This window comes from Notolepis coatsorum (genome assembly GCF_963971535.1).
Source record: "Notolepis coatsorum genome assembly, chromosome: 2".
Lineage (NCBI taxonomy): Eukaryota > Metazoa > Chordata > Actinopteri > Aulopiformes > Paralepididae > Notolepis > Notolepis coatsorum.
The window spans coordinates 86539456-86566983 of record NC_140166.1 but is presented as its reverse complement, the minus strand read 5'-3'; the positions used below and the strand labels follow the sequence as shown (position 1 = coordinate 86566983).

The 27528-nt window shown below is 42.1% G+C and overlaps 1 protein-coding gene across 1 annotated transcript in view; it reads right to left on the bottom strand.

Moving 5' to 3' along the window:
• Window positions 1-1363: 1363 nt before the first annotated feature.
• Window positions 1364-27528, bottom strand: part of abhd17c (abhydrolase domain containing 17C, depalmitoylase) — a 137753-nt gene continuing 111588 nt past the window's right edge. The window contains exons 3-4 of the mRNA XM_084336648.1: window positions 3662-3885; window positions 1364-3059 (exon numbers count right to left, since the gene is read on the bottom strand). Of these exons, the coding sequence (XP_084192774.1) occupies window positions 3666-3885 (220 nt within the window). The 3' untranslated portion in view covers window positions 1364-3059; window positions 3662-3665. The remainder of the gene's footprint in view (window positions 3060-3661; window positions 3886-27528) is intronic.

Here is a 27528-nt window from a genome sequence, read left to right as displayed (position 1 = left end):
AGAGACAGAACCATGAGGGGACGTAGAGACAGAACCATGAGGGGACGTAGAGACAGAACCATGAGGGGACGTAGAGACAGAACCATGAGGGGACGTAGAGACAGAACCATGAGGGGACGTAGAGACAGAACCATGAGGGGACGTAGAGACAGAACCATGAGGGACAATAGGACATAGAGACAGAACCATGAGGGGACGTAGAGACAGAACCATGAGGGGACGTAGAGACAGAACCATGAGGGACAATAGGACATAGAGACAGAACCATGAGGGACAATAGGACATAGAGACAGAACCATGAGGGACCAGGGGACACAGAAGCAGTCTTCTTACCACAGATAAGCCCGGCACCAGGCGTCCTGGCCGCCAGGTTACAGTACGAGTCAAGTTGTTTTGACACAGCTATCAAGTGTCATCACATCCACAGGACCTCCAGTTAACAAGAACGTTGCTACACTGGCCAGACACACAGAGGTGCACTCTGGGTAATGGCGTTTTTGGTAACACTTTACTTGAAGTGCATTGTGAGGCATCGTGGACACACAGCCCCATGTTAGACGGCTAGAGTGTGTGTACTATTCTGACGCTGTCGTCACACCAGACATTTACAGCGCATTAGGAAACGCGCCGTGGATCTGGTTAGGACTGTGCTATGGGATTTGTTTGTCACTATGACGATGGCCCAGAATGGATTCAACCACAACAGTCTTTGCGCACATAATTTTATCACAGCATGAACCATCATTGACTTATGATGTCATAATGACGCCTTCCGAGGAACACTTCAAGAAAAGTATTACCGGAGTCTTTAACCACATAAAAACCACGTACATATTACACACACGCGCTCTCGCACGCACACACACACACAAAAACATAACAGGAGTTTTACCTCCATACCATGGAATGCCAATAAGATTAAAAATAAAAAATAAAACCTCCAACATATACACATCAGAAATGTAGAAAACAATGATTACCTGAAATTATCTGCACAGTCAAAGTGCATTCGTTTTTAAATCGACCCTGAATGGGAACTTAAAAATACAGGAAAAAAACAACAAAAAACAACAAATCAAAAACAACAACAAAACTAAAAAGAAATCTTCAATTATGTATCAGGAGGTGCAAAATGAGATAATTCTTATCACCTGGTATAAAAGGATACAAAATCAACCATGAGCATTACAAAGCCTCTCAAAGAGTAGTGAGAGAGAGAGAGAGAGAGAGAGAGAGAGAGAGAGAGAGAGAGAGAGAGAGAGAGAGAGAGAGAGAGAGAGAGAGAGAGAGAGAGAGAGAGAGAGAGAGAGAGAGAGGGAGAGGGAGAGGGAGAGGGAGAGGGAGAGGGAGAGGGAGAGGGAGAGGGAGAGGGAGAGGGAGAGGGAGAGGGAGAGAGAGAGAGAGAGAGAGAGAGAGAGAGAGAGAGAGAGAGAGAGAGAGAGAGAGAGAGAGAGAGAGAGAGAGAGAGAGAGAGAGAAAGAGAGTAGAGAGTAGAGAGTAGAGAAAAGTGTACCAGTAAGAGATTTAAATTGTGAGATACAAGTGCGGATTCTTCACATTGTTACATAGACAAAAAGGAAGGAGGGACTCAGAGAGCAGAGGTGGCGTTACTCAGTCGGCCAGATAACCTGGTGAACACCATAGAGAGTAGAGTTCTACTTAGTTATCTGGCTAACGGAGAATGCAGATACCTCGAACACCAGACAAACTGAAAGCAGACTCAGGAACGAGTACAAACACAGGAGCAGGATCCTCCCCAAACCAGGGGAACTGCTTCACTTGTCCGAGTGTCTTGGTTTTGGGGGCAACTTACACGCCCCCCCGCGCTAAGCCAGACTTTAAGGCTAAACGATGGTTCTCGTGGCATCTGTGGTGCGGAGGGTCCGTGAGGCGGGAGCGAGGGGCTCTTTACGAGTGACGTTTCCCCCGCCCCCTTAGAGACGGCTCTGCCTCGCAGAGACTGTAAATTGCATTCACGGCATAACAGGGGCGCCTGCGTCGTAAAACAAGGCGGAGGCCGCGGAGAGCTGCAGCTTCCAGAGACGCCTCTTCCCCCGGCCGCCTCTTCACGGCAGGACCGAGGGCAGCGTCGTCGTCAGAAGTACGAGGGCGGCATTTACACTGGGAGAACTTTAACGCGCAGCGGCGCTGGACGAGTTGCCTCGACGTCGCCGCTCTAATCACAAAGGGAACAGCTCGTTACCGGAAAACATTAGACTCCCGTGGCCCACTTTGTCGTCTGTTGTTGTCGCCCCGTCCACATCGCACACAAGTACGTACATCTATTAGGGTTATTATCCGTCCAGAGAAAACTAAAACCTGGTGCGACCTTGTAGTTCTATTAGTGTTATTATCCGTCCAGAGAAAACTAAAACCTGGTGTGACCTTGTAGTTCTATTAGTGTTATTATCCGTCCAGAGAAAACTAAAACCTGGTGTGACCTTGTAGTTCTATTAGTGTTATTATCCGTCCAGAGAAAACTAAAACCTGGTGCGACCTTGCAGTTCTACATTATGTGTAGTGACGGTTTGCTTCGGGCGCTCAGTTCATCTGCGAGAGAGGGGGATTACACAGGGTTTATACTCCCTGTAAGAAATGGTCCATTTGAGAAAAAGAAAAGCATATTTTTGGGGCAGTTTTGACTACTCGCAAATTGACCCCACAATAAATCCAGGCTTAAGAGAGGAGGTGGAGGCATCTTAAGCCTGTCGAGGCACGGAGAAAGAGAGAGAGAGAAAAAGAGAGAGAGAGAGGTCTGGAGATGAGGGAGGTTTCTGTTGAAAACACAGCTCAGCCCTCGTTGATGATGGTAGGGTAGGGTAGGGGGCAGATGATTTAGGAGCCCAGGAGTAGACCTCTGAAGCCGGCTGAGACGCGGCCCGGGGCCTCTGTGACCATCTTTCAGTAAGAAATACAAGTGATAGGAGACTAGGAGTTTTTAAGCCATTTGAGACGCAGCCCGGCCTCAACGGGGACCATCTGGTACAGAGAGAGAGGTTTGGGAGATGTGTTGAGATGTGGTCAGGCCTCAGCAAAGTGGCAACTTCCCCCTCAGGAGCCTGGAAACAAAGAGACAAGGATGGGTCAGACTCTCAGGATACACTCCGACACAGAGCTGTTACAATAGGCAGGTTTCTCATCCATGTCAGACTCTGTGCTGCTCAGCGCATCAAGGAGACAAAAAGGAACGTAATCCTGGTCAGAACAATGGGGCCAGACTACAATATATTTGCCTTGTTAGCCCTGCTAGCGATCTAAACAATCAATCCATGTCAAAACTAGATATGCAAAAGGTGAAGGACTCTCACTCACAGCCATGCTGATTTGGCAAAATGACCAGCCATTTTCATTTGAAACAACTTTTAGTCAGGGTAGGTGGTTTCATAATGGTGACTCCATAGAGTCCCATTATACTTTTAGTCAGGAGTGCCATGCTTTCTCCATAGAGCTCCATTCTACTTTTAGTCAGGGTAGCAGTGTTTCCCGTACCATTGCCTTGGCCCGCCCCGCCAACAGGACCCCCCGCCCATCCTGAAAAAACTATATAAAAAAGATATATATATATAAAATAAATAATAATATAAATCATAAAAATTCAAGTTTGCTTTAATAACAGTAACGTTGGCGAGCTCGCTAAATTATTATGTGGTGTCATCATTACCTTGTCAGGAAGTGGCCAGCTCGAAGGAGATGAACTGCTTGAGTCTCTCCAGGTACTGGGCGTACAGTTCGATGTCGTTGTGCCCCGCCCCCTCCACCCAGAGGGGCTCCACGGCACGCGGGCAGCGCTCGTACATGGCCAGGCCGTGGGAGAAGTCAATGACCTCATCCTCTGTGCCGTGGATCACCAGGACCGGAGACGCCACCTTGGACACCTTGTCGATACTGCAAGGAGACGGACATGTGGGTTAGAACTATGATTAGACTAATAACAGTCTTTTAGGAGGTCTGGGGCAAGGAACTACAGCCCCCTCAGCATCTATGGGGCACCGGTCGAGAGAGTGAACAATTTCAAGTACCTCAGAGTCCACATATCCAAGGACTTGACATGGACCACACAGAGACAGTGAAGTGAAGAACGCTTAGGTGTCTAAGGAAATTCAAAGTGAGTCAGAAGATCCTAAAGAACTTCTACTCCTGCACAATAGAGAGCATCCTGACTGGTAACATCACCTCCTGGTTTTGGAATAGCACTGCACACGACCGCAGAGAGTGGTTCGGTCAGCCGAACGCACAATTGGAGGTGGGATTCCCACCTTTAGTTTAGTTTAGTTTTGCATATTGTATATATTTTTTGTATAGTGTTAATAATTTTTCCTTTTTTTTTTACTGTATGAAGCACAATCTGAACTCATTCATCGCCAATCACGAAAAAAGTCAGGTTATCTCGCCAGCGGTTGAGCGCCAGAACCCGAGAAATCTCGGGTTTTCGATCGCTTATAGTTTCTTTTATTCGCTTTTAACACATTCAGAGCCGGCCGGATATGACCAAATTAGGGCTTGTAGGCCAGCGCTTTACTCAATGGGAGGACGGGGATATTTGCGAACGCTTAAACTATATCTTAAATTATGGCTATGGGTCTAATACACCCGTCGCTTATCAATGACTTGCTTGCAGTAAACATGTACGAAACGGATAGTTTTTTTTCCATCTGTAAATTTCCGTTTTTCTACCGTTTTGAATAAGAGTATAGTTTGAGATTTCTAGTAATTCCATAGAAAGACACGATAATAGCCCTTTAGTGGAATACACAAAACACGTAATTTTTCGGCTGATTTATGAATAGTTTTCAAATAAACGCTAGATTATCGATAGTATTATGTGTCCTCATGCACGAAGAGAAGCGGGGTCTGAAAAATTGGTTCTCCGTACTTTGGTCGGCGCGAACCTCACACACACACGCTCCGATGGCGGAGAAAGGAACCTCTGATTACCCCAAGATTCGTAACAAAGGCCTTACCTCACATCTGATGTCATGCAAAAAGATTAATCCAATTCCTGATCGCCATTCCAAATATCGATCGCGTCCATTGATCCAACGTTATAGTCCAAAAACACATAATCCACGATGCTCCCAGTCCCCCCAGTCAATGCAATAGTATCCAGCTGCATGGCCGAGAAGTAAAACCTGGACCGGACTTATTTTTTTGATGCAGTCCCAGCCAATCCAATCCAATGATGTGCAATACCATCCGGGAGACGATATGCGGCGGTATTTGCCCTTTGCGAGCTCAGACCCATTCCCAATGATAACGTCAGGTTGGATGGATGAAAAATGAATGGATATCGCTAATAAAAGAAATAACGATTAAAACCCGACTATACTCATGATTGGCACTCAAGCGATGGCAAGTTAACCCGACTATACTCGTGGTTGGCACTGAATGGGTTAATATTCTATACAGTCTCACAGACCTCGGTGTATCATTGGGACTCATTCTGAGACATCTAGATTGCAATGCCGGCCGAATCCTGCTAGGTGGCCCTTTGAAACCTTATTTCTAGGGCTGACCTTCGAATTTTTTTTGGCATTCGAAGCAGAGATTCGGGGCAGAGATTCGATTTTAATTTGAAGATTTGAGATAAAAAATAATTTAATTTAAAAAAAAAAAATGTTGTGGGACTTGTACAGCACTTTGTTCAACTTTGTCAGTGCTGTAAAGTTTAAACCTTTTTAAATCTTAGACAAAGGAAACACTTTGCTTTCATGAAATGTTGTAAGCCGTCATTTGAGGCTTTATAAAAGCAGCACAATGAACACAAATCTGTCAGTGCCGAGTCCGACCTCATCTTAAATAACAAACAGCATTGCTTGTTGTAGTTAACAAAGAGAGCCAGAGTTGATTTAGCAACAAAAAAAAAATGTTTTTTTTTAATATATACAGTATATATATATTTTCTTTATATTCAAATTTTATTTTCCCATTCGAATCCCATGCCCATCGAACTAAGCTTCGAAGTATTTAAGACAGCCCTACTTATTTCACAATGTGTGTTACATTTTATATGGTCCAGGCGGAGAAATGGGACCCGGGCAAGTGAAAGGCTTCATTCGAGTCACTTGGAATGCGTCCAGCACACTTGTCCCATTTCATGTCAGGTACCGGATGGACATCAATACTGGAAATCGCGATCAGACAATTGGAATATTCATTTTGGAATACCTCCTAGCAAAGATAAGGCAGGGCTGTACGCCAAGCTTTTTCACTAGGGGCACATAATAACAATCTTGATGTTTCCTTTTTTTTAAGTACCGTACTTTTCGCACTATAAGCCGCACCTGACTATAAGCCGCAGCAGCTAAATTGAATGATGTGTACATATATAAGCCGCACTGGACTATAAGCCGCAGGTGTTTTAATGTTTAATTACCATATGTAATTAGCATTGGGACACAATACTGTAAGACTAATAACAAGAATTAACTCATTTACAAGTTGTATTAAGTTTAGCAAATAAGGGAACAGATAAATAACATTTCAATTCAGTCAAAAAAGCAATATTTAGATTTTTACATTTTCGGGTTTGGTCACGTCGAGTCACATATAAGCCGCACCGTTATATAAGCCGCAGGGTCGAAAAATGGGGGGAAAAGCCGCGGCTTATAGTCCGAAAAGTACGGTAAGTAAAAAGGCCTATGTTCATATCGGTGAGCACAATTTGTAACACAAAAAGAGAGACGTGTAGCCTATTTATTTAATATTTTATTTATTCATTTTATTATTATTATTTTATTTGTTGCCATGGCTAAAATAATTGTCAAGCATAGGGCTAAAAAAATTTCATAAACAATATAATTTTTTGTTATTTGGTTATAATAAGGGCTTTTCTATGCATTTGTCTGATTGATTGAAAGCTTTATTGACAGATTGCAGAGTGGGTACAATACAGTACAGCTCAGTGGACTGGAGGATGAAGACCAGAAAAAGACTTTCGGCTTTTTTACATAAGCGTCCTCCATTTTCAATTCATCAAAACATCTAGAGACATACAAATATACAGTAGTTTCATAAAAAAAAATTACAAAAAAAATATATATATTACAAAAAATAAAAATAAATATTACACATTTTTATAATTTTTTTGCCACAAATATCGGTATCGGTATCGGCCGATTGTGTTAGTTGAACAATCGGTATCGGTATCAAATTTTCATATCGGTGCATCCCTAATAATGAACCAACTAAAGTATTACCACAGCTGCAAACATTTCTTCTTTCATTGATAACAGTGTGTTAGGTGGGGGTATATGTTTGTGCCCTGATCAGGCGCTCCTAATGTGAGTCGTCATGTCTAGATGTAGTCCTCTGTCATGGTGTGTAGTCCCTATTGTTTTTCCCCCAGGTGTATCCAATTACCCTTAACCCAGGTGTGTGTTGTCTCGTCATCCCCTTGTGTATAAGTATCCTGTCATCCCTTCCGTCTGGTGCTGATCCTGTCTGTATAGTTCTGTTTGTCTGTGTTTGTTTGTCTATTATCCTATGTTCTTTTGATTGCAAAATCCATGGTAATTATACATTAAATATTCTTTATTAAGTTACTTTGGCTACCGTCTCCTTATTATGTATCATTGACCATATAACGAGCCTTCCTGTAGTCAATGGTTACGTAATACAGTGTATTAACAATGTTCATTAGGGATGGGTTAGGAATAGGATCGTTAGGATTTTATCGATTCGATACTCTTAACGGTTCTTTTTTATTATTTTGCAAGATTTTTTTTTTTTTTTTTTAAGAACATAATCAACATTGCTTTATTATTCTTTTATATAACTATATTACTGCACGTGGCTACTTTTTGATCAATTAATACAAGCAGTCAGATAAATTAACTATTTTGGGACTTTCTATTTTATTTAGAAAGTTCTTAAATCAGGGCGGTTAGGTGGCCGAGCGGAGATTGCGTTCGTCACCAGCCCCGGAGCTGAGCTGGATTTGCCTGTTCGAATCCAGCTCACAGCTCCGGGGTTGTCACCAGCTTGGCTGGCCGTCTGCACTGATACAATTGGCTGTATCAGAGGGTGGGAGAAGCTGGCGGGGTGGGTCCGGGTCGTTGTAAACAGCGACTCCTACAGTTCGGTCGGGGCGCCTGCTAAGCGCGGATTGGACGTGAGGGGGATAGTGTGGTCCTCCCACACGCTACGCCCTCTCAATGAGAATCCGCGCTGCCAGGTGAAAAGAAGCGGTGATTGGCTGGACGTGTGTCGGAGGAAGCACGTGGTAGCCTCCACTCTCCCAGATGATCTGACTGTGGGGGGTAAGTGCGCAGCGACCAGGAAGGGACTGGGAATTGGCATACGACTAACATTGGGATGGGAGAAAATCGGCGGAAAATGGAGGGGGAAAAAGACCAAAAAAAAAAAAAAAAAATCTTAAATCAGAATGTCCCACCCAATACCCAGCTGTTAAAAACGGTTCAATACTCCATTTTATTAGTAGAGATACTTTTAGAACAATAGCCTGATGATATGGAGTTGAGTGGATGCATGACCGGAGCGCGCGCGCGCTCTCTCTGTGTGTGTGCGCTCTCTCTGTGTGTGTGTGTGTGTGTGTGTGTGTGTGTGTGTGTGTGTGTGTGTGTGTGTGTGTGTGTGTGTGTGTGTGTGTGTGTGTGTGTGTGTGTGTGTGTGTGTGTGTGTGTGTGTGTGTGTGTGTGTGTGTGTGTGTGTGTGTGTGTGTGTGAGAGCGCACGCTTTGCGTAGTGGGCGTGTCAACAGTGTCAGCTGAACTCGCACCAAACAAGGCATAGGGAAGTCAGACATCCCAGAATTATTTCATAATACAAAGTTTCTGAATGGATATCATATTTGGATTAAACCAAGTTGTATGCAGTGATGACCGGTATTTCCCCGCGGAACACAAGTTACTTAAGGTTACACGGGTCGCACTATGCATGCTTAGCTTGCTAACGATAGCAGTGTAACTTAATGTTACACACGTCACACTATGCATGCTTAGCTTGCTAACGTTAAGATAGGAGATTGATAGCAGTGTAACTTAATGTTACACAGGTCGCGCTATGCATGCTTTTTCCGAACGTTTCGTTCTCTCCGCTATGATGAGCTCTGCTCTAGCACGGACAGCACCTCTCAAGTACCCGTATGTGCATGTGTGAGTGTCAGTCGCGCGAGTGTGTTAAGTAACAGCCCCGCTCCTCGGGCAGACGGAGAGAGACGGAGAGAGACCGAGGGAGGAGAGATATAGAAAACGGCCAACAAGATTAGTTCGCAACGTTTAAATTCCTTGAAAAAAAGGAGTGAAATACGAATGAAAGGGTTGAAATCAGTACTAGCAAGGGTGCCCCCAAATATTTTTTTCTACTAGCACAGGCTATTTTTAGGGGCAATATGCTACACCCTCGTAGCACTGTACAGCCCTGTAGGGACTATATGACATCAATCCTACTTTGATCCTACAATGATTTCACATCGATCGCAACAATCATATGTCACGTACTCCAAAACGTATGCCGTTGCTGACGATCAGAGCATCACAAAATGACCCCCCCCCCCTTTGATTAGGGCTGCCACTAATGACTATTTTGGTAGTCGACTAATCTGTCGATTATTTTTTCGATTAGTCGACTAATCGAAAAACAATTATATTAAAAAAGAAAAAAAAGAAAAAAAAACTACGGTACCTATCTTTGTGAAAGTGGCTTCTCAGCTCTGGTCCAGCTGAGAGAGCTGAGAGCAGAGCTGACAGAGCAGAGGAACAGATTGGACATTGAGCATGACCTCAGAGTTGCTTTGAGACTCTTGTCAGGACCAAACAACATCCCCAGTTATCCCATTAGTTCCCCCAAACTTACTGTCGGTCTGTTATGTTAAGCTAAGAAGTCTTCAGCTGGCTGGACCAGAGCTGAGAATCCACTTTCACAAAGATAGGTAGTGAAAAAAAAAATAAAAAAAAAAATAAGATTTTTTTTTAATGACTAATCGACGCAACAATATCTCGTCAACGATTTTTTTATAATCAATGTAGTCGATTATGTCGACTAATCGTTGCAGCCCTACCTTTGATGCATTCATGATGAAACATAATACCTATTATATACCTTTGATTTGGAAATAGTATCGTGTCTAGGCGAGCAACGCGAACAACTTTCACAAAATGCACATAGCTCTCCATAACTCAGCTTCCAGGAATTAACCCGGATCACTCTGAAACTATACAATATTCACCACGGGATAACACACAAACGTATACATGAAAAAAATATGTACATGTTGGACGAGAGAGAGATAGTGACTGTCAAATGAGCCATAGTATTATCTCCATAGCTATAATATAGAATATAGATATAGCTCTGCAAACATCGCGACACGTGAAAATGCCTATCTTTTAAAGCGTGGCCCATTGATAGCAGGGATGCGGGTACACACTGGCGCTGAATGAGTTAAGGGGGCTGATACAGAACCAAGAATTTCACTGTAGTGTACATGTACCTTATACGAGTGTCTGACTCCCAACTAAACTACAAGGAACCACAACGCATAATGAATGACGTACCTTATGTATACTGCACCTGTGTATACTGTATACTTTACTTACCGTACTCATAGTATATATTTAGATTCTAGTGTTTATTGTAACCATATTTATTGTAATATATATAACTGACAGTCAGAGCCTCATCTGCACCTTTGATCACACTGCCTACTTGCTCAGATGCGTATATTCAGAGTTAATTATATTGCTTACACTGCCTATTTTTACTTTTCTACTGTACTATAATGCTATTGCCTGCATTTATGTTTTCTAGTATTACCATGCCCATACCAGCTAAATTACTAAATGTAAGCATTAGCTACTCTTGTAAACAAGTGTGTTGTCCATGCTGTATTGTATGCGCTGTGTGTCTTCAGACGGTGACATGTAGATTTAATCACCCGCCCAATCTATTTATTTCATTTAAAATCCATCCGTTGTTGAATTGGTTGTAAATGTTCCAGCAGGAGAAACACTATGGGTGCATCAGTCTTCTCAAGACTCATCTGTATGTAAATTGTGCACAGGCTCACTGCTCAAATGCAACACAGAAAACAGACTGTGCGTGTGCGTGTATGAGATAGAATAATGGAAATAATAACAACTACACTTTCCATAAACTTTGTTCACAGCAGCCAAAAAAGCACAACTATCACCCAAAACACATCATCATCAGCCAAGACACCTTATCACTCAAAACACCTTATCAACATGTTAATATCCAAAACACCTTATCATGCAAAACAGTAAACACCTTATCACCCAAAACACCTCAACACCTTATGACCCAAAACACCTTATCATCCAAAGCACTATATCACCAAAAACAAACACCATCTCATGCATCATCACCATATCACCCAAAACCTATTATCACAAAAACACCTGATCACCCAAAACACCATATCACCAGTGTACCCAAACCGTATCACCTAAAACACCATATCACTCAAAATACCATATCAATCTAAACACCATCATCCAAAACAGTCTCACCAATAATACATTACCAACCACTTATCACCTTATCATCCACAACACTATCACCACTAGGGTTGCCGTGTTCAGGCATCCACCGAGTACTTGCCCACCGCCCCCATAGAAATATAGAAATAAAACCCACTTAGTTCATTATCAGTGCCCACATTCAAATAAAAAACGCTAATTTATAAAATATGAAATGTGTTATCAAGCTTGTCAGACAATATTATAAACTGAAAGTGCGGACAGCAGCTATTTTTAGATTTCACTTTAACTTGGTTTTAAGTTTTAACTTCATGTGAAGGAAAGAAAGAAGGATCTAGAGACGAGACACCTTACACAATAGTGGAGGATTCGGAAATATTAAACCCCACAGCAGCGAAAGCTTGACTGGAGAGGAGCTCAGAGGACCAGTCCAGACCAGCAACGGTATGTTTGCACTTATTTTTTTTTAAGGGAACATGAGCTTAGCATCAAATGCATTCATCCACAACATATCAAGACAAATGAGGTTCCCTTCAGGGGACAAGCCATCCTGTCCTAACGGTGAGTGTGAGGCTGAAGGAGTGGCTACTAGGGATGGGTACCGTTCACATTTGAACCGATACGGTACGGTACCGGTACCCAACGGTACCTTTTTTCGGAACTTTAGTCTCTAAAAATTTTATCTACCTACCTCAGTTGTGAAGAAAAAAAATCCAAACTTCAAATAACCACACTTTCAACCGTTTTCGGCTTGCCATTGCCCCGACTGCTTTGTTGTTGAATCAAGTCAAATAGGTTAAGCGTATATTGTGCGTGTGAACGTTGACATGAAAAGAAAAAAGTAAAAAAAAATATATATAGTTATATAAAAAAAATAAAAAATAAAAAAAAAAAAAAAAAAAAACGGTATCTCACGTGAATCGATACTCGGTAGTACCGACATGTTTCGGTAAGTAGCTTTAAAAGTACCGAATTCGGTACCCATCCCTAGTGGCTACAGGACTACTTTACACAGCAGGCCAGAAAGCACACACAACACCATAAGAGTACTGCCCACAAAACACACTGCTGGTGAAAAAAGCTTGTAAAAGGAAAAACGGAGGAAAAACGGTCTGACAGCGCAGACACCAGCCGTGCACGCAGGCACTCGCGGGTTCCGCGGGTGGCCGGGCACACCGAGTCCGACTTCAGAGCGGGCGAAAGTGCACGGAGGAAGGCACATTTACATTGTAACAGCTGTAAATGCCTAGTCTATTGCTAAGTCAGTCCCTGTTGAAGATTTTTTTTAAGATTTCCAGTTCCAGTGTTCTATAGGTCAATTTTGCATGTATAACCATTTATTATATAATTAATTAGAATGTTAGAATTCATTTTAGAATGATGATCAGTGTGACTGTACTCCTGAAAAAGTATAGTAATATGGTTTATTTGTATTGGGAAAGATACAGACACATTAGCTGGTTGAACAACATCTATGTGGTAATAATGCAGATATTTTGTGTATTTCTGTGAAAATGCGCGTGGCACACGCCTCTGAATCCAACCAAAGCGGAAACGATCGCTTCCAGCCTGCGCGCGACCGGTGGGCACAGCTACGTCCGTTAACATGGGAGTGAAAGTGAAGCGCTGGTCGGTTGGTCGGTCGCTCGCCCGCCTGCCTTCGCGCGTGGCTGGTGTGTCTGCGCTGTGAGAATCTAATGATTTATGAGCCTATTCACCTCACATCTGTGTGTATTTAACTATTTTATGATTTTATTTTTATTTGTAAATAATTTCAGTTACCCTTTCAGATATGAGTTTTCTGTTGGGAATGTGAATTAGTACAACCATTCATTGCATCTTCAATGTTGAATATACATTTTTATGCTTTACTTTTTTTCTTATTTTAATTGATTAAAATGTTTTTATTTATTTATTTCAATTGAACAAATTGCATTTTGAATTTGTATTCTGTTGTATTATTTTTTTGTGAGGACCCCAAGAAGACTAGCGGTCATTCATTTGACAGCTAATGGGGATAAATAAAACAAACAAACATCTTGTCATTTAAAAAAATATGCATCCTTCAACCAAGGTGCATGAACTGGAAGGGGAGAAAAACTCTGCAATTATTTGTATTCACAACCAAGGCGTTTCGGCAACATGTAACCCTGATGAAGGCATGTTGCCGAAATGCCTTGGTTTTAATTGTATGAATAAAGTGCATTATTTTTAGAACATCCATTGACCTCCAAAGAGTTGCAGAATTTATCTCTTAATATATTATATTGAAATCATTTGGAGAATAATTCTCTACTCTAATTCCTGACAATGCTTTTGGAGATAAGACAGGACAGTGTTATCTGTAGAGGTGGGAAGCTTGTGTTGAAATCAGCGACTGTGAGACAAGAGACCTGGTTAATATGGAACTGTATCAGTCAGGGAGATCTTTTTGTGGCGAGCCATCCTGATGGATTAATCTCTGCATGGGAAGCAGCAGATAGAACTTTCATTAGGCAGCAGCCTGCATATTAAAACTCTGCAGGAGGGAGTGAGTTCACAATACATCGAGAGTTCTGTTAAACAACGCTAGGCCGCTTTTCATTTAATATATAATATAATAATAACTGGACTTGAGAAGTCTTTATTCGGCATGCAGGCAGACACATGCGATGGGCGGCACACACACACACATGCAATTAGTTGGGTCGCCGATGCGATTAAATCTCTGCACTTGACCCATCCCGTCGTCCTTCCTCCCAAGGGCAGCCGGGAGCAGATAGGGGCATCGGCGTGGGGCCGCGCCCCGGGGAGTGGGGACCAATCCAAGTGCTCCTGTCCGTCTTCGTCGTGCATGTTTTTCCATTGGGTTTCTCTTATCGGGAAGGGAAACCCTTGCGAGCACGGGGAGAACATGCAAACTCCACACAGAAAAGCCTGGGAGATACCCCACCTGGGTAACTGGCAACACGGAAACCTGGTCCTCAAGCGGGAATCAAACCCTGGACCTTCTAGCTGTGAGGCGAGAGTGTTAACCACTACACCACTGTGCCACCTATTTAAATAAACACATACAGTAAACATACTTGTTGTACTCAGTTGTAAAGTAAATTCTAGGGCTGTACCGAATGTCATTTTTTAACATTCAAAGCTTCTATTGAAGTATTGGAGCAAAGCATTGAATGTCTGTCGTCTTATTTTATGACATAATCCAATTAAAACATAATTTTTTTAATAAATATCCTCAAACTAAATCCTCAATTTGAATAGTGTACTATCCATGCTCCACAGCTTCCGAGTTCCAGCTTCCTGTAGCAACTCACGCTTCGCAGGATTTTGGAGTGAGATTTCAGTGTAAGTTTACCGTTTCATTGGCACAAACAAGCACTGTTTCAGATGTATTTGATAGTAACCAAATATTATATAAATATAATAAAATATATACACACTACACAACTAGGTTTTTGTTTCAAAGTCATAAATGATGAAAACAAGCCTTAAAGATTATGCTAATAGCAGTAGGCATGACTGATTGAACATTTGAATTAACAGATTGCAGAATGGGTACAGTACAGCTCAATACACACAATTGTTAAGGGGATGTAGACCAGGGAAAAACTTTCGTCTCGTTTACATCAGGGTCCCCCATTTTCAATTCATAATGACACCCCCAGTTAAAGAGAATGAGAATCGTCAAAGCAGTTTTAAAAATGTTTATAAAATTGTATTCTGTATTGATTGTTACACCCTTACTACACATACACTCAGTGAACCAAACACGCACAAAACATATGTGCATACATACACACACACTCAGTAATATCCAATCTGTGAGAGTCTAAATGATGATCTGTGTTCTTGTTGTGTGTGTGTGGGGAGAGCGTAATGATCTCTATGCAAAATACATCCCTGCCACGCATACTAATTATACACCAACACACACACAATTGTGTCAGGAAAATGTCCTTGGTGAGGACTTGTGAGAAACAGCATGGGTCATTTATACACAGTATTATTTTTACTGGTAGGGTCCATCAAAATCCAGGTCCCCACGGGGATAGTAGGGGAAAAAAAATCCATACAGCAATATATTGCGATATTTTGCGTGCCGATATCATATCGATACAGTGAAAGCAACTATCAATATTTTATTCAAAAAATGTATTAATAAATAGTATACAATTCTTGACAATCCCATTTTACTGTACTGTATTTTAATGCCATTATTATGTCACACTTAACATACTGTCTGACTAGCTGGACACAAGCCTCCTGTACAACATTACGATCTGTACAGGTAGTTTACCATCAGGCTGTGAAAGTTCTGGACAGGAAAACAAACAGCCACCACCATTGTTATAGCATAGCAAACCAGAACCTACTGAGCTGGGACAATCTTGTCAAATTCAAAGATGCCTGCCTTACCTATAAAATCCTACATGGCTTGGCTCCTCCCCCCCTCTGTACTTTCATAAAACAGAAAGCATCTGCTGATAGATATACCAGGTCTGTAGTCAGAGGGGACTGTGTAGTCCCAAACAGGAGGTCTGCTTTTAGTCAGACAGCCTTTTCCGTGAGAGCAGCCCACACCTGGAACAGTCTGCCAACACGGCTCAGGGAGTATCAAAGTTACATCTCATTTAAAACTAACTTAAAATCATGGTTGAGAGATGGTCAAGTGTGCGACCATTTTAACTGAGGGGTTGTATTTTAATGTATTTATTTATATGTATTTTAGTGTATTGTAACCTATACTGATTCCTACTGTGTTTTAATTATTGTACTATGTTTTAATTATTGTTGTGCTCATGTCACCTGCCCCAGAGACTACAGTTGAAAATTAGCCAACTTGGCTAAACTGGCATATTTACAGTCAAATGTTCCTTAATATGCACTGTCTCTGTATTTTAAACCAATAAATACAAATACAAAATACTGCAATAAAAATTATTGGAATGAGGTGAACAGACTGAAACCTCATCTTATTAGATAAAACAAATGTATTTTTTGTTGACAAGTTTTCTATAGTTCTATAGTTTTAATAGTTGTTAAATTATAAAAAAATCCAATAGTTTGAGACTATCGTTTTATTGGGAAATATATATATTTCCCTCGTCTTTACCGGCACCTACACTGCATAGTGCAGGGATCGGCAATAGGCGGCCCGCGGGCCGACATTGGCCCGCCAGCAATAATTTCTGGCCCGTCAGATTATTTTGAGAATATGATATTTATTTTACGCGCAGGAAATATTCACTCGGGACGCCAGGGTGTCTTTTATTGTGAAGCTGTATCTATCTACCGGTAGTCATCAATAGCACTATAGCCAATTGAAATGCTAGAAATGGTCACGTGGACTGGGAGAACCAATGGAATAGTCCCTAACGAACTTTCACTTCCGCGTTCGAGATGGAGCGAGTAACAAATGTGTTAAAAAACAAAACAAACATCTTTGGATATGCAACAGGGAAATATAACGCTTCTTTTAATAAACAGGAGCCATACTTAAAATACGGGTTTATTGCAACAGGTCGGTGATTCTTGCGTGCCGAGCCGACGTCCTCTCTGCATAATATGTGGCGACAACAACAACGAGGAAATGGTTGTTATTACAACTGTGTTAAAGTTGGCAGATAAAGTAGCTGCATTCAACGCCAATCTGGAATTGGAGGGCGGCGAGTGGATATGTGACATGTTTCAAACATTAGCAGGGATTTTGGAGGACTGAACAACAAACAAGGTATGGTGAGTCGTGTTTTCATGCATTCTGTCTTCTGATCTGTTCATCACCCGCCGCGGTGATCTGCAACAGCTGATCTGCTGTTCATGAATGAATGAATGAAAACTTTATTTAACAGATTGCAGAATGGGTACAATACAGTACGGCGCAATACACACAATTGTTAAGGGGATCTGCAACAGCTGAGAGCTGTTCATGAATGAATGGATGAGTGAGAACTTTGTTTGGCGGATTGCAGAGTGGGTGCAGTGCAGTGCGGCGCAGTGCACACGGTTGTTGGGGGGATGCAGACCAGAGAAAAACGTTTGTCTTTTTTCAATATCAGTATATTAAATTAGCCATTGTTTTTGATCCTGGCCCGCGAAGCAACGGCTTGGGGAAAATCTGGCCCGTGGGCAAATCTAATTGGCGACCCCTGGCATAGTGTATTGAGAGGGGACCCTATTAACTGTTACATTGCTGAACGAAGCTGGCAGCTAGCTAGCTAGCCAGGTAGCATAACAGTCTGTTAACAGCTGGGAGAACAGAAAAGAAAGATGAAGAAAGAGAGACTGGAGATGTTGCATGGTATGGTGGGAACCACCAGAGGCCTCACGATACGATATTATCACGATACTTAAGTCACGATACGATAGTATTGCAATTCAAAATATATTGCGATATTAATATTGCGATATATTGTGATTTGTTACCTTTTTTCAACTGCAAAGTAAAACTTTGTCAACATGTTTTATCCAATGAAATAAAGTTAATCTCACTTCAATCATTTTTATTGCAGCAAATGGGATTTTCTCAAGCAGACAGATGTCAACACTGTAATCTGTGTTGCATGTACCTGACAAACTGAACTGTTTGTATTACAGTGAGTCATATTCCAACTTAACTGAATGCACACGTGTGTGTGTGTGTGTGTGTGTGTGTGTGTGTGTGTGTGTGTGTGTGTGTGTGTGTGTGTGTGGACTACTGTAATATTACAGGTATTGAAAAGAACAATGCAACTTCTGTATACAAAATAAATAATAATAATATAATAAATTGCATAATAAAATATCGATACTTGGTGTCCTTGTATCGATACAGTATCGCCACACACACAAGTATCGCGATACTATACTGTATCGATATTTTCCCCCACCACTAGTAGCAACGTTTGTATGTTTGCCATGTTGTTTCACTAAGTTCACACATTTAAAGCATCAGTGATGTAACGTTCAGAATGTTCCCGGAAATAACGTTTGCCTGCTCCGACTCCTAAATATCTAATGCTAGCTGTTGGCAATGACAGTTAGCTCGCTTGTTTGATTATTCCACGTTCACTATTAAAGGTTCTATAGATAACATCCATTAGATGTCGCACTAGAGCACCACCATGTGCTTTATCCAATCAGGTGCATTCCACGTGGGGGAAATGGGAAGTAGGGAGGGGGATACATGCAAGTAACATGTAAACAACTACATTTATTTTGGATCATCAATTTATTCTGCACCTTTATAAAACTGTAAAATAAATTCTAAAAGTATTACTCTACATACAATTTGTATCTATAGCACCTTTAACCTGTTAACGTTCATCCCCAATATGATGCACTTTTGAGGGCATTTTTGCCCCAAGCCCCTGTTAATTTGGAACCCTGCACACACACAACACACTGCGTGGAGTGTCCTTCAGACAGAGGTCAGCAGTGAGCAGGAAATCACCAGGTACTAATTACATCCAGATGGAATAACGACTATCATCCTGTCAAGCACTCCATGCAACGCATAGATAATATGTTAAACATATAGAAGCTAGTAAACACATGTTCACACACAAACACACCTCTTTCAACTAGGGCTGAAATATTGGCTAATATATCCAATATGATTCACATTTTTTTTTATAATTTTTTTTTATTATGTTTTTGGTAGATATTTTTATTGGTTTTGAGAGAGGAAGTATGGGAGGATAGAGGGGGAAGACATTCGGCAAAGGTCGCCGGGTCCGGGAGTCGAACCCGGGACGGCCATGTTGCACATTAGAGGGAACGATAATCTTTCCTTAATTGTTCAGCACTTCTTTCAACTATACACGCAAGCACACACAAGTGAAAGGAACCTTAGCATAGGCTGAGAAGATAATTCCAATGTTGAGGTAAAGTATTGGATTAACATGGGGAAATAATCACTGACTAATACGATTAGAAAGACAATTGTACTGGGCGGTTAGGTGGCGTAGCGGAGATTGCGTTCGTCACCAACCCCGGAGCTGTGAGCTGGATTCGCCTGGATTCTAATCCAGCTCACAGCTCCGGGGTTGTCACCAGCTTGGCTGGCCGTTCACACTAAGCGTGGATAGGACCTGAGTGGGATAGTGTGATCCTTCCACACGCTACGCCCTCTCGGGGAGGATCCGCGTTGCCAGGTGAAAAGAAGCGGTTGATTGGCTGGACGTGTGTCGGAGGAAGCACGTGATAGCCTCCACTCTCCCAGATGATCTGACTGTGGGGGGTAAGTGCGCAGCGACCAGGAAGGGGACTGGTAATTGGCATACGACTAACATTGGGATGGGAGAAAATCAGAGGAAAAATGGAGGGGGAAAAAGATAATAAAAAAAAAAAAAAAAAAAAAAAACATACCATTGTCCTGTTTACATCACCATGGTGACGGACAGACGGGGGACCCATTATCCTGTTTACATCCCCATGGTGACAGACAGAGAACACATCGATATGAATTACGTACATGAGGAGAATGTATTATGTACACGCACACATACATATATACATACTAACATGTGCGTGGCACACACGCGCATACTAACACATGCGCATGCACACATGCATACTAACACACAAGTGGAACCAACCGATATGGAGCCTGGATAGGAAAGCGGTTCCAGACACAACACAAACACAAATCTCTAACGTATGCACATGTATGTAAGCCCAAGAGAAACCAGCTAGAACAGATCCAGCCTCGTCCTTCCAATGTTCACACCTGCAGAACTGGGGAGTGGGATTTAGCAGCCAGGACGGCTTAGACACATGTGGGTATACACAGCCAGCCAACCCAGCATGGCATCTGGGTCTCACCTTGCTAACACTGGCATTCCAACGCAAACAACAGTAACTGCATGAGTAGTGACGCAGAGAGAAATTACTTCAGCTTTAATCTACTGTAACAACGATCTTGCAGGTCAGTGCTATTGATTTTTGTACCAACAATAGCTTAGGCAGGTCAGTGCTATTGATTCTTTTTATCAACGATAACTTTGACAGGTTAGTACTATACATTTTTGTACCAAAGATAGCTTATGCAGGTCAGTGCTATTGATTTTTATACCAATGATAGCTGTGGCAGGTAAGTATTATTGATTCGTGTTCCAATGATAGTTTTGGCAGGTCAGTACTATTGATTTTTGTACCAATGATAGCTATGGCATTTTCCACCAAAATACTTTCTGTTGCCTGATATGAAACATATTCCCAACATACACACGTTCATCCTTGTACCTCTAACTTTCTGCACCAAAGCACAGGCTGATCGGCTCTATAGTTTGCGTTATATTATACAACTTCCCACACACCAACACTCGCGCGATTCCTAGTGCTCCTGGGCAGTGTGTTGAAGTGTCCTTGAGCAAGACACTTAACCCCTAAACTGCTCCCGATAAGCAGGTTGGCACCTTGCACGGTCGCCTCCGCAGTGAATGTGTGAGTTAACGGGTGAATGTGAGACAAGTTGTAAAGCGCTTTGGATAAAAATAGTTCTATAAACGCAGTCCATTTAAGACATGATTCCTTTGCTCCCGCTTGTAATTTCGTGTTTCGTGCATCTTTCTGCATTGGTGTTTTCTGAGGCATCCTACTCCAGGGGTTTTGGTGTGCATCTCTACCACTGATCTCAAGTCATTTCTTGCACACACATTATTCTCTCTCTCTCTCTCTAAACTACTAAACTAAAATCATTGGTAAACAAACGTAGTGCTGAAAATATACACGTTGACTGCTGTTTTGATAGGGTTAGGGTCTTTACTCTTGGCTACATTTGAAAACGTGAGGCAACATTGATTAATAAGGACTGTATTGATCATTTATGGCGTGAAAATAATCTTGTACGTACCAGTCCGCTCAGGCTTAAATTGAGAATTATGAATTGAATTACATTTTAATACCCGCAGATACCCTGCTCAAATAGTTCTATGGTTTTTCACACCGAAAGCAACCTCGAGGGACACAGAAATATAATGGAAGTCAGTCTCACTCACTCACTCTTCCTGTTATTTATTTCGCTCTTCTTTCCTGGCATAGTGTAATGATTCGACCTCACAACGATTTGATTCGATTACGATTCTTCAGGCAACGATTCAATGCATCAAATCTCTTCATTTGACCACGATTCGATAAATTTTCTATCAGTTAATTCCCCAAAACAATTTTTATACACAAATGTGGCTGGGGGAACTGATTCACTCAGCATGAATGGACTATAGGTCAATCAAAACAATACACAAAAAAAAACATTAAATCTTTTTTTCTCGATTAATTTCGATTCTAACATTCAAATCGATGCATCGAATCGACCACATTATAATCGATGCATTTCGATTAATCGATGCATCGTTACACCCCTAATAATAACTCTCCATCAGAGAAAGAAAACAAAGAAAAGGCGAGAAAGAAAACAGAAAGAAAAGGAGAGAGATTAGAGATTAGAAAGAGGGACAAAAGAAAGACAGAAAGACACAAAGAGAGACGGAGAGAGAGATCTGATGGCACACTGCCTCTTTCACCTCCTCCGCCTCTCTTTGGGGGCGACAGTGGCTCGGGAGGTAGAGCAGTCGTCTGGTAATCGGGAGGTTCCCAGTTTGATTCCCGCTCCGCCCGGGGAGTGTATCAAAGTGTCCTTGAACAAGACACTTAACCCCCAATTGCTCCCGATAAGCAGGTTGGCACCTTGGCATGGTTGCCTCTGCCCAGTGTGTGAATGTGTGAATGAATGGGTAAAATCTGAGGACAAATTGTAAAGCGCTTTGGATAAAAGTGCTATATTAATGCAGCCATTTACCATTTATTCTTCCCTCACTCAGAGAAGAGAAGGAGCTGGACCCTCCTAGATCTCCTTCAGTCTAATCAACAGAGACACTATCTCCTCTCAGTGCTGCACAGCCTGGGGGCACCCACTGCACAACATGTCCCATGATCAGAGCGCGCTGTAGAACCTGCTGAGATACATTCCAAAGACTGCCACAAATAGTAGGAGGAAACATCACGCTCAACCAACCAGGATGGTACAGTACACTACGAAGCCAGAAGAGGGGGCTAGCGAGGTGACTTCAGGTTTAACCCTCCGTCGTCAGTGTCACGACTAGGTAGGGCTGCTCCATTATGGCAAAAATCATGATCACGATTATTTTTATTGATATTGAAATCACAATTATTAAACACGATTACTCATTGATTTGAGAACATCATATGATGACTGAGATAAGCACGCCCCATATAAAATGAATAGGATCAAAGATAGGGTGGTGCCATGGGTTACTCATGAGCCGTCTACCCTCCTTAATGATAGGAATAATGCCTGGTCCCGTGCCAGACGCACACATGATCTCCAGCACTGGCTGTCATTTAGACAGCTCAGAAATAAATGCAGTTCAGCTGTAAGGAAAGCTAAAACGGATTACTTTTTAAATCTTGTAACCACCTCCTATTCTAATCCTGCAAAGTTCTGGGGTGCAGTTAATTTGACCAAAAATCGGCCTTCTAGCACTCTGCCCCTTAGTATTACGATAAATGACTGCGTGATCTCTGATCCGAATGACATTTGCCTTGCTTTTAATAAAAGCTCTAAAAGCTGGTCACCTATTTGATAGGTTGTTTCCAGGTCTCCCTCCCCCTGGAGGTCTCTGATGATGTTCTTTCCATGAATCATGTCCCTCATTTCTCCTTTCGACCGTTTACATCTTCGGAGGTCTTCAACGTTTTAGAATCCATAGACCCTAAATCATCGACGGGCGAGGATCAATTGGGCTCTTTTTTCATAAAATTGGCTGCGCCAATTATTAGAGAGCCGTTAACTCAGATTTTTTATCTATCAATTTCTTCTGGCTCATTCCCACTGAACTGGAAGTCTGCACGAGTCATCCCTTTACACAAGGGGGGTGTTAGAGATCATCTGGATAACTATCGTCCATTCTCCACCCTTCCTTGCTTGGCCAAAGTACTTGAGACCTTAGTCAGTTTCCAATTGAAGTGCTTCCTTTCAAAACACTCTATTCTTAGTCCTCACCAATCCGGTTTCAGACCTGGCCATAGTACAATCTCTGCTATCACTCTTGTAACCAACAATATAGTCTCTGCCTTGGATAGGACGAAGCACTGCGCGGCCCTCTTTGTCGACCTCTCAAAAGCCTTCGACACGGTCGATCACCACCTGCTTTTAAAAAAGCTGTCCGATATCGGCTTGGATATGGGTGCTTCTGCATGGTTTCATGACTACCTATCTCTCCGACGTCAATGTATAAAATCATCACATGGCAATTCGGATTTCTTAACTGTTACAAAAGGTGTCCCACAGGGTTCGGTGTTGGGGCCTGTACTTTTTACTGTCTACATTAATGAGCTAGTCTCTTCACTAACCGGTTGCCAAGCCCATTTGTATGCAGATGACACTATTCTTTACTGTATTGCGGATAGCCCGCAGGCTGCTACCGTCAACTTGCAGCTCGCTTTTAATTCATTGCAGGACACCCTTTCTCAGCTCAGGCTTGTCTTTAACTTGATGAAAACTAAATGCATGATATTCTCAAGAGCTAGAAATGTGGACTTTACTAAACTTCTCATATCTACTATTGATGGCTCTTCTATAGAGAGTTACCGATTACAAATATATTGGGCTAGGGCGGCTAAGTGGCGCAGTGGGCAAGGAGCTCGCCACTAGTGCAGGAGATGCTGGGTTCGAGCCCAGCTCTCGGCATTGCTACCAGCTTGGCTGGTCGTTCATACTAACACTTATTGGCAGTGTTAGGGGTGTGAAAGCTGGTGGGTGGGTCCTGGTCGTTGTAAACAGCGACTCCTACAGTTCGGTCGGGGCGCCTGCTCAGCGAGGAAAGGATCTAAGGGGGGTAGTGTGATCCTTCCACACGTTACACCCTCTCAGTGAGAGTCCGCGCTGCCAGGTGAAAAGAAGCGGTTGATTGGCTACACATGTGTCGGAGGAAGCATGTGATAGCCTCCACTCTCCCAGACCGACCGTAGGGGGTAGGTGCGCAGCGACCAGGAAGGGGATTGGCATAACGACTAACATTGGGATGGGAGAAAAACAGAGGAAAAAGGAGGGGGGGAAAGATAAAAAGAAAAAAATATCTTTGGCTATGGCTCGATGAGAAGCTCTCATTCAAAACTCATATCGACAGCCTCGCCTCCAAGCTTCGGCAGAAGGTTGGCTTTCTATTCCGAAACCGGTCTAGCTTCCCTTTGCTCAGTAGGAAGAGAGTTGTAGATGCGGTATTCTTGTCAGTATTGGACTATGGTGATGTTATCTATAGGCATGCAGCTGCATCTACGTTGAAGCAATTGGACTCTGTATATCATTCCGCTATTAGATTCATCACTGGTGACAGTTATGATACTCACCACTGCATTCTTTATGAAAAGGTGGGCTGGCCCTCTCTTTCTCAGAGGCGCAATTACCACTGGTACTTGTTCATCTTCAAAGCCATTAGTGGTAAACACCCTCCTTATATATCATCCTTGCTGGATTGGAGTCTTGGTGCTTATCAGACCAGATCCAGCAGCTGGCTTACTCTTAGGGTTCCACAAGCGTGTTCGGATCTGGGCAAGACAGCATTTTTTATTGATGCCCCCAACACATGGAACGCTCTTCAACAAACCCTAATGTTAGAGGTCCTCCCATCTGCTTTTAAACATCTGGTGTTAAATCTCTGTTTGTCAAATTGCAATTGTTTTTAGTTTCTTCTATTCTTTTTTTATATTTTCATTGTGTTGCTCATGTGTGTGTAAACTCGTCGTCATTGTAAATGACCTTTGAGATAAAATAAAGGTTACAAAAAAAATACTGAATTTGCTTTACCTTTCTTCTCCAGCAAAGGCTGCCTTTCTGTCATCTTCTACAAGTTACCAAAGACGTTTAAAAATAACTAGAGAATTGCTTTAAATGCAAGACAGAGATTGGTATTTACTTCACTGTTTTTGGTCCTGTGTGAAGCTTCGGAGCTATTGGTCTGATATTGAACTGATAAAGGAACTTTCTGATATTTTTGGTGTTCCTATTGAGTTGAATCCCATGTGTCTGCTACTCGGTCTCCCAGATGGTCACATTGTTAATGTCAAACATACTGTAAGAGATTGTTCAACTTGCCAACGTTTGCTGCCAGGAAGAATATTGTTTTATTCTGGATCAAGGATGATGTTCCATCAAAGAGATCGTGGGATAATATTATTATGGACTGTATCCCTTGCGAGTACATCACATGCATGTTGCATTCCAAGTTGGACACTTTCTATGAGATCTGGGATCCATATTTAGCTCATATTGGACCTGCGCGCCACTGTACTTGGGGGGTTTCCATAATATCCTTAACCTCCCTGTAGGTCAGTACTGTTTTGTTGGTTTACCGGTGCTTTATGTCGCTGCGTAGGCTATTTCAATCTACCTAATGCTGTCGTCGGCCGGGAGTCGAACCCTTAATGTCGTTCTTGCCATGTCTTTGCATCATTTGAAAGGTTGTGTCTGAGCCGTTGTCTTGCTTGTTTGTTTTTCTCTTAATGTTTTGTGTGTTTATAAAATAAAATAATAAACATTTGTAAAAAAGTTTAACTGGAGAAACGTGCCGTGGCTCCACCTCCCTCTCAAAGCGAGATGGGACTACGGCTTGGGCTTGAGGGGGGAGAGGTGGAGCACACCATTGTGAAGGAAGGGTGCGCTGCATTTACAGAACAGAAGACTAAATGAGAGCAACGCGGCATGTGGCATAATAATTGTTTTATCTTGATTATCTTGTTTTCTTGATCGTGGGGACGATAAAATCAGCCCTAAGACTGGGGCCGTCACTTACAATCAAGCCTGGTGAAATGTTACACGTTCGAACTGTAGCGATGTAGTCAAATTCTAAATGTATATTCATTCATTGTATTCCCGGGGCCTTGTTCCCTAAAACTGTCGTGGCTCTTGTGCTGCCATAGACTGTATCGATAAGTGTGATCACAAGTGTGAAGTGTCTGTCAGTAGCTCTCTCTCTCTCATTCTCTTTATCTTCCTCTCTCTGGGGTGCACGCTGTCCAGAGGCAATACACAATTACTTTCCAAACCAATGACAATAATTGTTTTGAGATTGCTTGCCATTATGAAAAGGTATGGGGCTATGGGTGGAGGGTTATAATAGACAGGGTGGCCAACCAGCGGCTCTTTGCCCGTCAATGTGCAGCTCCTCCATCAATAAAAATATTATATATATATATATATATATAAATATATATTATAATTATTAAAAAGAAATGCGTATGTTATTCATTCCATAATAACGTAGAATAAACATTTACTGACTTTTTTTTTTAATCCATTTGCATGTTCAGGTATCTGATTCTAGGGACATTATGGATCTCAGGGAATGTATTCCCAGTGTCAGAAATATTGTGTCTGTTACTACTTGTAGGCTTGAGTACTGTAAATTGTAATGAACCAAAGGAGAATATCAATAAATTATAATTGTTTTTGTATCTTTGACTGTGAATAACACAAATCTAAGCAAATGAATAAAGGGAAGATGATTAAACAGAAGGTTTTGTAGATACAGTACTGAAATGACCTTATTATGGCCAAGTCGCACATCTATGGATCGGGCCAAATCTCAATCTGGATTTAGTATCACCAGGCGTGATTCACAAACCGTGAATGAAATCTACTGCAAGTACAGTTACTTTTTTATAATGTACATTTCTCCAGCATTTTTCATCAGAATACAATGCAGTTTTTTGCTAGATGTTCACAGAAAGGTAGATAAACTAACTGCGTTCTGTTTTATGGCAATAACATTCAGGGTTGTGGGAGATCATCCTGAAAAAAAAGATAAATAAAAAAGTAAAGTAGTCACCTTCCATGGATAACTTCAGACCTCATCAGCACCTTCAGGCAGAGAGATAAGGCATGGGCCACATATCGTAGGACTAAGGATCATGCAAACTGGGAAACATACGGCACGGTGGCACGGTGGTTAAACACTGTCGCCTCACAGCAAGAAGGTCCAGGGTTCGATTCCCGCTTGGGGACCAGGTTTCCATGATGCCAGTTACCCAGGCGGGGTATCTCCCAGGCCTTTCTGTTTGGAGTTTGCATGTTCTCCCCGTGCTCG